Raw genomic sequence first — 14,194 nt, 5'->3', positions numbered from 1 at the left:
TGCAGCCTGAGTCACCAAGCCCATTCATGCCGCAAAAGGGTGATCTGTACCTCCCCGCCTGCACCCAGTCCTATCCGCCCGCAGCGGGGCCTGACGGCCCGATGGTGAGCAGCAGTGACAGCCTCCTGCCTCCTCCTTCTGCTGTTCATTTCACTCCTGGAAATCCAGAGCCATCTGAGAACAACTGTCTCCCTCCTGCCAGAGACAGACAGACAGGCACACTCAGTGGCCTCGTCCCAGGCAGGCGGCCTCCAGGGCCTGAACCAGTGCTGGAAGGGGCAGACCCCAGCTCTGGTGACGTGAGGGGTGGGGGCTCTGCTGTTTGGGTCCACAGTTCTCCAAAGGCCCCTCGAGGGTGGACCTGAATCTCCCCCAGAGTAAAGCCCACTCTGAGGGCCTCCGAAACAGCCTCATTAACCAGGATGGCGGCAAGGAAGAGGCCATTCTGCAGGACAATAAAAACAGCACCTCGAATCCACTCAGACAGCACCTCCTTGCTGACTACAGCTTCCCCGTGAGACGTGCAAACTTGTGCTCCCCGATGCCGAGATTTAGTTTATTTTCTGCACTTTAAAACATATAGTTTGGAAATTAAATGGACCATCGAAGCAATTCAATTATTGATATCAAAATGAGCAGGCAGGAAGGATAAGTGACATCATCAAGCACCTACAGCAAGCTCAGATGTGGGGCTGGGCTCTCCCGTGGACCCGGGCCTTCGCTGCCCGAGCACCTGCCGCACAGCAAAGCCGCCTGCTCCGTGTGCCTGCAGGGGCCGGGCCGCAGGGCAGGTGTGGGTGCAGCAGGGAAACGGAGAGACAGAGGACACAGATTCCCGGGAATGCAAAAACAAAACCACTCCAACACCAAACCTTATCAAATAACCTAAACCAGTAATAAGGGAGAGAAATTAATGAAAGTGAGTAAAGGAATTGTGGTTGACCTGGGACACAAAGCAGGTCATGTAACACAAATCCCAGTGAAGCACAGTGAGCTCCATGTGGGGGGAACAGGGTGGAAGTGGGGTAACATGTGGACACACCGACAAACACACCCCAGTCAGGGGGTCGGGGTCCCGTCCTCGGTGACCCGTCAACGTTGAGTGTGGGGACCCCTGCCGTGAGGTGATGTGGAGACCCTTCAGCTCTGTGGTCTTCCTCCCCAAACCCATCACCCAATATTAGACACATCCCGACGGAGGGAACGCCCCAGAACCCCCCCGAACTGCCAGGCCCCCCGAAACCGGGACGTGAGAGACGGCTCAGCCCAGAGGCGCCTGAGGAGACACGAGGACCTGACAGAGAGGAGAACCAAGGAAAGTTGAACAGAGTGTGGACTTTGGCCAACAATGACGGTGTGTCAACACGGATTCCTTATGATACTAACAACAGGGGAAGTGGGTGCGGGCTGATGGGAACTTTACTTACTGTCTTAGGTTTCCTGTAAATATAACCTGTTCTAAAAGCGGTTTCTTAAGACAAAACCTGTAGGAACAAGGCATCAGGGAGACAGACAGACAGGCTGCCGGTGCAGGACTGATGTCTGCCCCGGGCCTGAGCGCGCCAGCCCCTCGCAGGCACTAGGCCGTCAAGACAGCAGGCTCGGGACTGCAAGCTCTCTGGCCGTCCTGGTCACGCTCAGATCCCGGCGACACGAGTCATCAGAGGACGGAAGAGAAAGCCAAACCCGCTCATTTCGTCAACTGAGTTTTCTGTGTGAGCCTAGAGGGGGCGGTGGGAAAGGGGGGTGCAGGTGCCGGAGGGAGGCTGGTGGCGTCAGAGCCGAGAAGTGCGCACGCGCTCCGGACCGGGAGGGGACTACCACAGGGACGGGGCTCCTCTCTAATCCGCCTTCACTCAGAGTGTGCTCTCTCCTGGCCCCAGAACAGCTGCACACATGCTGAAGCCCTCGTACCCCCAGATGGGGACTGACTTCATGACTACATGGCACAGATCGTTGTTCCAAATTCGCAGACACTGTGCCCTCGGCCCCCGGCGGCCGTGTAAATCAAACTGTGTTAACTGTAACTTGAACTGCAACTGAGTGTCTGTGAAGAAACCCCAATCAGCGGCCACCTAGCTTACAGCTTACAGGAATCTTTCAGTGACCGTCTCCGCCGCACCCCCCTCAACATCTGGTTAATCAGCAGAAAGACAAAGCATAAGGAGGGGTCTGAGGGATTGACTAAAGCCACCAGCACCCTCCCGCAGAGGTCACAGGTTTGGCCATTCTATATGCTTTCTCATCCTCTCTTGATGTGTGACCCCCCCCCCCCGACCTGAAGGACGATTTAAATGAATATTCTGCAACGTTTGCTTTCTCCCTCTCCCTTCCCCTGTGCTTGTCTGCACTTTCTGAAAGTTGCAGATGGCATGATGCTTTGCCTGGAAACTTTCCTAAGAAAAAGGACATTCTCTTATATTAACTACAAAACCATGATCGCTCTCAAGAAATTGAGCTTCGATACCATGCTATTATCTGATACTCAGTCCATATTCAAATTTCTCCCAATTGTCCCAACAAGGTCCTTTACAGCTTTTGGTTTGGGGTCTGGGATCCAGACCTGTACTTTCTGGTCATGCATCTTGAGTCTCATCTAGAACAATCTTCCCACATTTTGTTGTCTTTCTTGGGTTGAAGATCTAGAAGGGACAGTACAGTTGCCCAAAGACTGTTCCACAACTTGAAATTTTTAACAGCTCTACTGAGGTCAAAGTGATATACGACAACTCTGCACATTTACAAGCACAGATTTTGATAACTGTGGACATACGTACACACCCGTGAAGCCATGCCTACAATCAACGTAAGGGATCTCTGTGCTCAAAAGTTTCCTTGTGCCCCTTGGGAGTCCCCCTCCCCAGGCAGCAACTAACCTGCTTTCTGTGACTATAGTTTGCACTTCCTAGAATTTTATGTAAATGGAGTCGTATGGTATAATACCCTTCTTTTCCTGGCTTCTTTCATTCAGCACAACCATCTTGGGCTGGTGTATTCCTTCTCCTTGCAGTGGGCATAGATCACTGTTGGCTTACTCACGAGCTGATGGCCACTTGGGCTGTTCCCGGCGTTTGGCTATTACAGATAAAGCCGCTGTAAACACTGTGTACAATTTTTAGCGGACACATGCCTTCAAGAGACCAGAACCGCTTCCCAGGCCGGGCGTGACACCTGCGTTCCTCTGCGTCTGTGCCCACACGGGACGTAGTCTTCTTGTTTTGGACATTCTAACGGCCGTGTGCTGGTGCAGGACGATGTGCGGCAGCTTTTCGGGTACTTCTTCGCCAGCAAACGACTTCCTTAGCGAAGTGTCTGTTCAAACCCGTTGCCCATTTTTTGGTCTGTGTGTTTGTTTTCATATTGAGTTTTGAGAGTTCTCTATACGATCTCACTATGAGTTTTTATCAGATAAATGATTTACAAATATTTTCCCGTTTTGAGTTAACTTTTTAATGTGCTGCCAGGTGTAGACCTCAGTTCACTTTTTTGCATGTGGATGTCCGAGTGTCCCAGCATCGTGGGGTGAAAAGACGCTCCGTTCTCCATCGAGCTGAACTGTCTGCATCTTTGTTGAAAATCAGTTGACCATGTGTGGGTCTACCTCCTGACTTCTCATTGGGTTCCACGGGTTTGATGCCGCGTTCAGTCCTGACGACTATAGACGTAGATAAGTCTTGAAATCAGGTGGTACTAGTCCTTTGAACTTTGTTGTTGTTCTTTTTTCTTTTTAAAGAAAGGTGTTTTGGCTATTCTAGGTCCTTTGCATTTCCTCATGGATTTTAGAGTCAGGACCCAGGATGATGGGATCTCTCCGTTGATCCAGATTTCCTGTAATTTCTCTTGCCAGTGGTTTGTGGCGTCAAGTACACAAGTCTTGTGTCTCTTTTGAGGGGATTCATCCCTAAGTATTTCATATTTTCGATACTGCTGTAAATGTTTTTTACTTTAATCTCAACTTTTCATGGTTAATATTAAATATAAATAAAATAGTTTTGTGTGTTGACCTTGTAACCTGCAACCTTACTAAGCTCACTCACTAGTGGTACTAGGTTTGAAAAGAAAGACAGTTATGCTCTTTCCTTTATTTCTCTTGTACTGTGTGCGGCTTCCATGTGTGCCAGGGAGAGGTGATGAGGGTGGCACCTAGTCCTGCTCCTGACCATGGTGTTCAGACTCGTACCATGACGTGTGACTTTGGCCCAGCAGTTTCGGTAGATGCTGCTCGTCATGCTGAGGAAGTTCCCTCTGTGACTGGTTTGCTGAGAGTGTTCTTAAAAAGTCTGAAACAGATTTTAGGTTTTGTCAAATGCTTTCTTTGTGGCATCTTTGAGAATGAGAATATGGCTTTTGTTGTTACTGTTGTTAATGTGGTAAATTACAGTGATTTTTCCAGTCGTTCAACTGCCTTACATTCCTGAAATAAATCCCGCTAGGTCATGAGTTGTCAGCCTTTCTAGATGTGGCTGAATTTGATTTACTGAAGTTTTGTTTGGAATGTCTGCGTCGGTCCTCAGGAGGGACACTGTCTGGATGTGGCGTCAGCGTGCTCTCTGCTGGTCTCACACGACGACATGGGACGGTGCTTCTCTGCCAGCCATTTCCTCAGTGACGTGCTAGAATCCACCAGTGAAGCCACCTGCACCTGGAGCTTCTCTGTAGGAAAGTTTTAAACTACAGATCCAATTTCTTCAACAGATATGGTGCTATTCAGACTCACTTCCTAAGTGAGAAGCTCTTGTCATTCAAGGAATGTCTATTTCTTCAGAGTTCTTGAATGTCCTGGCATCGAGTCATTCATAATATTCGCTTACTGTTCCCTTAATGCCTCTAGAACCTTCCGGGATGCCACCTCTCATTCCTGATTTGGGAAGTGGTGTCTGTTTCTCTTTCTGTGCAGCCACTCGGGGAACAGGATGGAGGTACCTCAAAAAATTAAAAGCAGAATGGCCTCCGATCCAGCAATCGCACAAATGGGTGTATAACCGAGGAAATGAAGTCTGTATCTGGGTGGTGGTTTGTTCATTTTATTGATCTGCTCTAAGAACCAGCTTTTGGTGGAACAGATTTTCTGTTTTTCTGTTTTCTTTTGCATTGATCTCCACTGTGATTTTTATTTCTTTTCTCCTACTTCCTTCGGGTTTAATCTGCTTTTCTTTTACTAACAGCTCAAGGTTGAAGCTGAGGCCAATGATTTAAAATCTTCCCTCTTTGCTAATGGATGCACGTAGAACTGTAAAAGTTTCCCTCTTACACTGCTTAGCTGTCCCCACAAATCCTGATATACTGTGTTTTCAGTTCCCCTCAGTTCAAGGTATTTTTTATTTCCCTTCAGACCCTTCTGAAAAATATTTATTAAACGAATTTTATTTCACTGATTTTTTTCATATAATTGTTTACATAATAAATTGTAATAAAGTATATCAGGAAAATTACATTTTGTATTACAAGCACATATTTTTTCTAGCTTTGACTTATAATTGACAAGCAAAAATATGTACAATTTTTGTATATTCAACGTACTAGTGTGATATACACACATGCTGTGAAATGATCACCACAATCAAGTTCATTAACACATCCATTTACTCAGATAGTTAACTATTGGTTTTGTTTTTTGGTGTGGTAAGAACACTAAAGGTCTACTCTCAGTATCTCTCAAGTGCACAACACAGCACTGTTACTACAGTACTCCCCAGACTGACAGAGACCTGCAAGCCTGTACTCTTCAGCCTGCGTCTCCCCATCGCCGTCACTTGCAGCCCTGGAAACCACTGTCTCGCTCTCTGGTTCTGTCAATTCGACTGTTTTAGATTCCACAAATGAATAAGGTCAGGCGGTATTTGTCTTCCTCTGTCTGGCTTATGTCACTTGGCACGGTGCCCTTCAGGTTCAACAAATGGCAAGATTTTCTTCATCTTTAGGGCTGAGCAATATTCCAGTGCATGTATTTTCTTTATCCATCACCTGTTGACGGACACTCGGGTTGTTTCCATGCTTGGCGACCATGAATGATGCTGCCGTGAACATGGGGGTGCAGGTCTCTCTTCGAGGTAGGATTGCATTGCCTCTGGTTCAACGCCCAGCAGTGGGAATGCCGGACCGATCAGCAGTTCCATTCTTAGTTTTCTGAGGAACCTCCACACTTTTCCACGGTGGCTGCACCAGTTCACGCTCCCACCAACAGTACTTGTCTTGTTCCCTTTTCTCCACGTTCTTGCCAACTCGCTAACTCTTGTCAGTGTGAGGTGGTGTCTCACTGTGGTTTCGATTTGCATGTCCCTGGTGATGAGTGACGTTGGGTATCTTTCATGTGCCTGTTGGCCGTCTGGATTCTTCTTTGGAAAAATGTCTATTCAGGTCTTCTGCCCATTTTTTAACTGGATAGTTTGGGTTTTTGCAATTAAGTTGATTGAGTTCCTTATATATTTTGGATATTAACCCCTGTCAAATAGATGGTTTGAAAATATTTTTTTCCATTTCACAGGTTGCCTTTTTAGGGAATTGTTTCTTGTGCTGTGAAGAAGCTTTTTAGTTTGATGTAGTCCCATTTGTGTATTTTATAAATATTTATAACTATGCATGTTATCTTACATAAATATTTATGCTATTTCTATACTTTATATAACACTCATATTTCAATATTAAATATTCTATATATTTTATACTTATATTACTTATTAAAATTTTATTTTATAATGTAATCATTAAATGATTTATTTAAAAGTGTGCTGCTTAGTCTCCAAGTGTTTGGAAGTTTTCCTATTACCCATTTGATTGTTTCACTCCACTGTGGTTGCAGAACACGCTGTACGATTTCAACTCCTCTAACTCCAGCTGGTGCGCAGACCTCATCCTCCTCACGCCCTCCTCTGCATGGCAGCACTTCACATGAAGTCTCAGAAGCTGACACCCACCCGTTTTGCTACTGTGACCACACACGTTGCTGACCCCACCAGCGATTACTGGTGGTGCGTCCCTTCAGTGTCGCATGCCTTAAAGTCCTCTGCCTCCACTTAGAGATGCTCTCACCGGGCACAGCAGGCCAGGCCGGCGGCTTCTCTTCAGGGACATTAGGGAGCCAGCTGCCGTCCCCTCCTGGTGTCGTTCCCGACCAGTAACCTGCTGTCTTCCTTCTCCTCGCTCCTCTGTTCTCCTTTATCAGCTGCTTCTCAGTTCATAAATTTATCCTGTTTTTAAGCAATTAGATTATGACTTGGGGTGGTTTTCTTCATATTCCTCGTGCGTGGGGTTCACGGAGCTTCCTGGGTCTGTGGGTTTATTGTTTTCATCAAACTGGAAAATTTGGACATTTCTTAGCCACCATTTCTTCAAGTATTTTTTCCCGCTGGCCACTGTAGGGGCTCTGAACGCACTTCGGTCACGTCACTTGCAGTGGTTCCACGACTCAATGATGCCCCTTAGTCTGGTAAGAATCCTCTGTCCTCGCTGTGCTGCGTTTGGGCAGCTGTGATTGCTTTCTTCTGCGATGTTTAGTGGGTTGTCGATCCCGTCCAGCATGTCTTCCAGGTTACGCTGTGGCTTCCCTCTGCAGAAGGTTCAGCAGGCTCCTTGTTGCCTTCCATGTCTCAGTGGAAATTTTATGTGGAGCAGACTTCCAGCAACCATTTCCATGTCCTTGTCGGCTAATTCTAATATCCGTGAGGGCTCAGAGTGGGTTCTGGTGGGTTTTTTCTCATTGTGGGTCACGTCTTCCTGCTTCTTCACACACCTGGTTGGTAGCGGCGGGTGAAGGGTAACATGGCGCATGCGTGGTCTGGGAAGAGACCCTTCTGGGACCAGATTCCTTGGAGAACAACAGGAAGGGCCCTCCTTGTCCCAAGTCGTGCCTTCTGTCCCACCACTGTCCCCACAACGTGCGCCACCCTCGGTCAAATGGCATAGACCCATCTGACCCTGTTCCCCTTCCTGAAATCACCCTCCTTCCTTCTTCCCAGACACAGCCTGCCTTCTTTAAGGCCAGAGTGAGTCCTGCCTCTCCCCGAGTCCTGCAGGGGCCCCTCTCAGGATAGCACATAGTGTGTACTCAACACATGCCTGTGGCTCAAGAGGGGGCCCCGGACTCGCCCCCAGCTGGGGTCCAGCCTGAGAGGGCCACCATGCTCAACCCCTGGGGAAGTGCCCTGATGGCGAGGTGGGGCCCAGCGTGGGCACAGGACATGGGGCACTGCAGACCTCAGTCTGTGCTCCGCGCAGGCTTTGATCCTAAGCGTGGGCTCCCTGTGCGCAAACACCATGCGCTCTGACCCCCGTGGGGGTGGCACCAGTGACTCAGGGGGCTCTGCACACAGCACGAGAGCCCACGGAGCCTGGCAGTGACCAAGCGGGACTTCCGACCGCATGTGAAGGAGGGAGGGGAACAGCTCCCCAAAAGCATACGGGACTTTAATCTCTGGAAAACTACCTGAGTGATCATAAAAGGAAGGAGGAGGTAAACGGCCCTCAGTCTCAACAGGAAATATGTCAAAACGTCTCTCCGTGGGATGACTGCCTTTAAATAAATAGGTGCAACAAACTGGCTATGAAATGAGTTCACTGGAAGGTCCCTGGCGCCTGCAGGCATGGAAAAGAACATTGCAGGCGAGGGCATTTCCAGCTGGCTGCAGGAACAGCTCCTCAAGCACTCTCAAATGTGTAATTCCTTCAGCGCTGCGCAAACAGGAAGCGCGTGGCCCTGAGAGGTTCGTTCAGTCGGGTAACGAGGGAGCGGCAGCAGGTTTGCTGGCATCCGGGCACTGGAGACAAGCAGGCCCCTGGAGGCAGATGGGCCCGGGAGGCGGTTTCTAGCGGATTCCTCATACCCAAGTATGATGACCACTGTAGGTCCCACGAGAACACGGCAGCGAGGTGCAGCTCAGAAGGGCTGTTCACGTACAGAACACTGAAGCAGGAACAGATACTCCTAAGACTAGAACTAAACGTAGTCTGGTTCCGGGTACTGACAGGTCCTAAAGATCCTGTACGGACAAGAATGTGGTGGCTTACCCACGCTCCGGCAGCGCTGGTGGCCCACGGGCGGGGAGATGGGCTCGGGGGGGGCATTCCCTTCGATGGGCTTTGGTCTGAGCTGGGCCCTCCGTGCACCCAGGAACCGAGTAACGGCACCGATCCACCTCCAAGCGTTCCATACAGAAGACACAGCATTGAAGGAGAGAAAGTTTCCGAGTAACCCCCCGGGAGAGCCCTTCTGTTCACATCGCTTGGCTCTTCAGCGAAACGTGAGGGGCAAAACAGAAACGACCAAAAGGAACAGCCTCCTCGCCCACAACAACAAGCTTTCGGATCAGCAAGAAAAGGTTTCCGTGTCCGACACCAGCCGGGCAGATGCGAGACTTATGCTTTTATTCCTTTTATTCTAAGATTTCCAGGACAGCTTTCCAGGTCACGGCCCTCATCTCCATCCCGGCTGCTGGAAGCACGACGGCAACGGTTTACAGAGGGCCGGCGTCGGGAAGTGAAAGCTCGCCCAAGTAAACGTGGGCAGCGGGGCTCAGACTCAAGTTCTTAAGTCTGAAATCTAGGGTTTTGGTCAATCTTTCAGAGAGGTCGTTTATCTGAAGTTAGTTCAATGCACGGAAAGGTAAACATTCTGTCGGAACATACAATGTTCTGAACATCACTGTGAAGCTGACAAGCAACAGAACATTCTGTGGACACAGCCGTGTGCGGGGCACTGGGCCCAAGAAGGCTCAGGGCTGGATGGAGGTCAAGCTTAGCCCGGGAGGCACTGACAGGGAGGGAGAGCGTTCACAGCACCGAGAAGACCACGGAGACCGAGCACGACCAAGATGAGCGGATCACTGCGTCTGATCAACAGCGTGCGCGAGTTCTGGTCGGTACCACTAGACCAAAATGTCCCCGACAGACGGGGACAGAGCCACCTCACTGGCCTGGTTTGCGTGACCGCCTGTGCAGAAAGGCCAAGAGAACCTACCGTCCACGGCCAGAACTACAAGATTCAACAAGGCTGCCACTCGAGATCAATACATAAAAACAGTAATAACCGAGTTCAGCGTGACTGGGGTCCGCGGCCACCTGGAAGCGCCTGTGCTGTGAGACGTTCACTGGGAACGCCTGCAACCCTCGCATCCTCGTGCAGCTATCACCCCAGGTTTGGGCCTCACGGCAAAGCTCGGCTGCCTGGAGGCTGTGCGGGGGGCCGCAGCACCCAGGCGAGGGAGGACCCGGTCCCGCGGCAGCCTGAGCTGCAGGGGCTCGTTTGCAGGACAGCAAAGGGTGTAGTGAGCAGAGAGCAGCATGCAGGACCGAGGGTGAGCGCTCAAGAAGGCCAGCCTGGCCGCGCCCAGACGCAGTCACCCAATGGGGTGTGGCCGGGGAGGGGGCCGGCCAGGTGAGGCTGTGGTGACCGGCAGGAGGGGTGGCAGGGTAGGCGCCCACTCCCCCCCCCCCTTAACCCCTTAAGCAAGCGACCATCTGGCCATTGGCACTTCCTCCCCATCTCCGCATCCACGGTTTTTCTGAAGCTGACTGCCCTGTGTGATGGCCTCTTCTGGGGTCTCTGTTTCCCACCCAGCACACACCCTCACTCTGGAACCCCCTTTGTGTTCTGAGTCAGACCTCCAGCGTTGGGAACCCTCCTTCACTCTCCTTTTGTGGCTCTTTGTTCTCCATTCCCCCCAGGGGGGCTCACCGGCAAGGTCACCGAGCACCAGAGTTCCCTGCCTCCAGGCCTAAGGCGCGGGTCCTCCTCACCTGGACCTCCCGAACAGTCACCCCATCACATCCACCCCTCCTGCCCAGCGGGCCCCTCCTCAGCTGACCTACAATCTCCTCTAGACCGAGGCCAGACACTTAAAAACCACAGCTTGGATCTTGCTGTGTCTCTGTTCCCAAATCTTTAATGGTCCTCTCGGTGGGCTAAAGGAAGTGGGACGCCCTCCACTTTGAGGGCTCCTTGCATGTGCCTCCAGCACCTCAGCCCAGTGGGGCCATCTGCCCTCTATCCCTCTCAAAAGCTGTCCCCTCCCACGGCTACACCCATCAATGCCCCCTGTGCTAAGAATGCTCAGGTCCCCCACCCTCACGGCACAGCCCCCCGCGGCGTGGCGACTTTCCGCTTGCAGCAGGGGCTTTGCCCCACTGGAAGTGACCTGTCCAGGGCAGAGACCACTGCCTTCTGCGTCCCCTACAGCCTTCAGCATGGTCCTGTCCAGCCCCTGATGGAGTAGAGGCGTGACTGCCGCCCCGTAGGCATGAGGACGGGGAGGGGGTGGCTGCTGACAGCAGAGCTGCAGGAGACTGTCCCTGAGCTCAGGGCAGGGGAGGGAAAAGCACAGGCTGGAGACAGAGGGCCCGGTGGGTGTCCAGGCGAGGCAGGGCCGAGTTTCAAGAAGGAAGTGGTCGGGGTCATTTCCTGCTGGAGGACTGGAGGGGACGGGGGTGGGGTGGGGTGGGAGGCAGCGTGCAGCTCAGGTGACCAGGACTGGGCCCCAGGGGGACGCACCTCCCGTGTTCTGGAAGGAGGGGGGGCTCAGCAGTGCCTGGAGAAGGGGTGGGGGAAGGCAAGGGCACCAAAGGCAGAGGCTTGGGTGAAGGTAGGACAAGAAATGTGGGGTCTTCGTGGACAGAGAGAGGACACAGCCGCGCTTGGCACCTCCGCGAGCCCCTGCTCTGCACCCGCTGCCCAGGCCAGGCCGGCTAACACGCAGAGACCACCCGGCGCCAGCGGGAGGACGCGGACTACTCACGCTGTCCACGGCAAGGATCTTGGCCCAGATGAACACCAGAAGGGGCCGCAGCTCTCTGGCTGAGCTCTGGAGCAGCTTCAGCACGTAGGGGAAGATGCCCACAGACAAGGCCTGGGGGAGAGAAAAGAGCGTGAGCGCGCCAGCTCCTGGGGGGCGAGGGGCACAGGCTCGGGACACAGTGTGGCGCTGTCTTCAGCGCGTGTGGGAACGTGAGCAAAGGGGGCTCTTCGGGATCTCCTCATCTCTGTTCTCCGAGACACTGCAGTATTTTTCCAGCCCTGCCTGGTCTAGAGGCCACAGTTCATCTCGTGAAGAACCCGCGGCTTCCCGTCCGGGGACCCCACCCCCTGCGGCCTCACCCTCACACGGCCTTGTTTGCTCTGAGCAGCAAAGCAGAGGGCCCCTTAATTGTGAGTCTCACATTTCAAACCACAACCCTCCTGCCCTATTGGCTCCAACCTTCACATCTGCCCCTGAGATCGACCTTCAGAGAAGGACTTGAGCCTTGGGATGGGCCAGTTTCCTGGTTAAGACGGGGAGCAGCTGTGGGTGTCCCTGCTGCCCAGATTTTGGTGGTGCACCATCCTAGGGGGGGCTCTCTGCTCTCAGGCAGGGCAGTCAGAGAGAAGGTGGCCATCTCACAAGGACAACTGGGCAGAGCCCGTTATGTCAGTCATCTCAGCACAGGTGCTCTGTCCTTATCTCCAATTTGCTGGAATTTCAGAGATATGGCAAAGGTGTCCCCCTCCCAGACGGATGGAGGGGTGTGACCCAGGCCAGAGGCCACTGGCGGGGCCTGTGTCCTTTTCTTGTTAAAGGCCATGTTTAATGAGGGACAAGCATCCTGTCTCTGGTTTGGGCAGGTGAGTCCTCCTGGAAGGCCCAACCCATACCTGTTGCAACACCTCATCTGTCAAGTACCTGTTATACTGTCAAAATTTCCAATTAGCATAAGCTTAACTCTTTAAAGGGCCAACATCCATTTTTTAAAAATGTACCACATAATAAAAATCTCTCTTAAGTGTTATTAATATAAGTTTCCCTGTCTTCAAGTTTCCCATGGTGGATGGGAAAAGGGGGTAGAGAGCAAACCCCGGAACGCTGCAGGGACGGAGGCTGCACGGCGCGTGTTTCTCGAGCATAAAGGATACACTGCGAGTTCTTCCCCGGTGACTGAGCAACATCGATTCGCACAAGCAGATGAGCAGGCCACGCGGCTCGAGAGTCACCCGAGACCCTCCCTGGTGATCGACACGCTCTAAGTAATTTGCGGCCCACGTGCCCTGAACTGTCCAACGGTGGGTGAACTGTTCTTCCTAATTCTTTGACTTTTCCTTTCCTCCTTCAACCGTGGACTATCGATTCTCACTCTCTAGTTGACATTATACAATGAAAAAACTTAAATATACACAAATGGAGCTGTAATAATACGCTGCCCTCCCACACGCTCGTCACTCAGCTTCGGTGACATGAACCCGACGGCAGGGTGCTGGCGTGCCCGCCCATGTGTCCTCCCGGACTATCTGCATGTCACACACATTTCATGTGTAAATACAGTCTTTACCTCTAAAAAATAAGGTCTTTTATAAAAGAACCACCTCATGCCATTACACCTAAAAAAATGAACAATTACCCTTTAATAACAAAGTATTCAGTTCATGTAAAATTTCTAATTGTTTCATGAATGTTAATTTTTCAAACTTTAACTTTCAAATGTTTATTTGCACATATGACCAAAAAGATCCATATATTGCAGCTGATGGCAAGTCTCTCGAACCTCCTGTCATCTGTCGGTTCCCTATCGATACCTCTTTTCTTGTGATGTAGTTGTTGGAAATGGGTCACTGTTTGATCTTATTTCTGTCAGTGTTTTCCGTTTTAAATGGCCGTTTCCACTCTTTTGCAGAATGAGTCAGCAGAGAAGTTTCCAGATTGTGCTGAGCACCAGAGTGTAAAGTTGGTGCATGGGTGTGTGCCTGGCATTCGGCCAGCTCAGGGGGACCCTGCTTCTTGGCTCAGGCAGGGGCAACACTTTCTGCCTGCAGAGGTGAAGCCTCATGGCGGATGGGAAAAGAGGGTAGAGTGAGAGCAAACCCCGGAACGCTACAGGGACGGAGGCCACACGGCACGTGTTTCTTGAGGGCCCCGGGGGCTGCCTGGCCCGCCCCACACACAGTCCCCCTCAATGGCCGGTGACGGTCCCTTCCGGGTTGTGAGGCACGTCCTCAGCCTACATCTGGGAGTCTTGCCGCGCGGCCCCCTCCCCCCCGAAGTCTGTGCAGGACGCACGTACCAGGCTCACCGCCCAGGGGCCCAGGTCCAGGAATCGTCCAAGCAAGTCCAGGGCTCTCAGCCGGTGCACCTGGCTCAGCAGCACCTGAGGAAGAAGAACAGGACGGTGTCACTGCAGAGCCACACATCATGCCATGGGGCCGGCCGGGCAAGCTCACCCCTGCCCCTGGCTTCGC

The 14,194-nt window shown here is 51.8% G+C and overlaps 1 protein-coding gene across 6 annotated transcripts in view; it reads right to left on the bottom strand.

Annotated features, from left to right (window-relative positions):
- The window catches only part of RPTOR (regulatory associated protein of MTOR complex 1), a 335,570-nt gene that overhangs the window by 76,026 nt on the left and 245,350 nt on the right, over positions 1–14,194 (bottom strand). For all 6 annotated transcript variants that reach the window (XM_078066239.1, XM_078066240.1, XM_078066235.1 and 3 more), the window contains 2 exons: positions 14,020–14,103; positions 11,727–11,837 (listed from right to left, as the gene is read on the bottom strand). In XM_078066239.1, coding sequence (XP_077922365.1) covers positions 11,727–11,837; positions 14,020–14,103 — 195 coding nt within the window. The remainder of the gene's footprint in view (positions 1–11,726; positions 11,838–14,019; positions 14,104–14,194) is intronic.

The sequence above is a fragment of the Halichoerus grypus genome, chromosome 2, assembly GCF_964656455.1.
Source record: "Halichoerus grypus chromosome 2, mHalGry1.hap1.1, whole genome shotgun sequence".
In the NCBI taxonomy this organism is placed as follows: domain Eukaryota; kingdom Metazoa; phylum Chordata; class Mammalia; order Carnivora; family Phocidae; genus Halichoerus; species Halichoerus grypus.
Note: the sequence above shows the minus strand (reverse complement) of the source record. Positions and strands in the feature narration are given on the sequence as shown.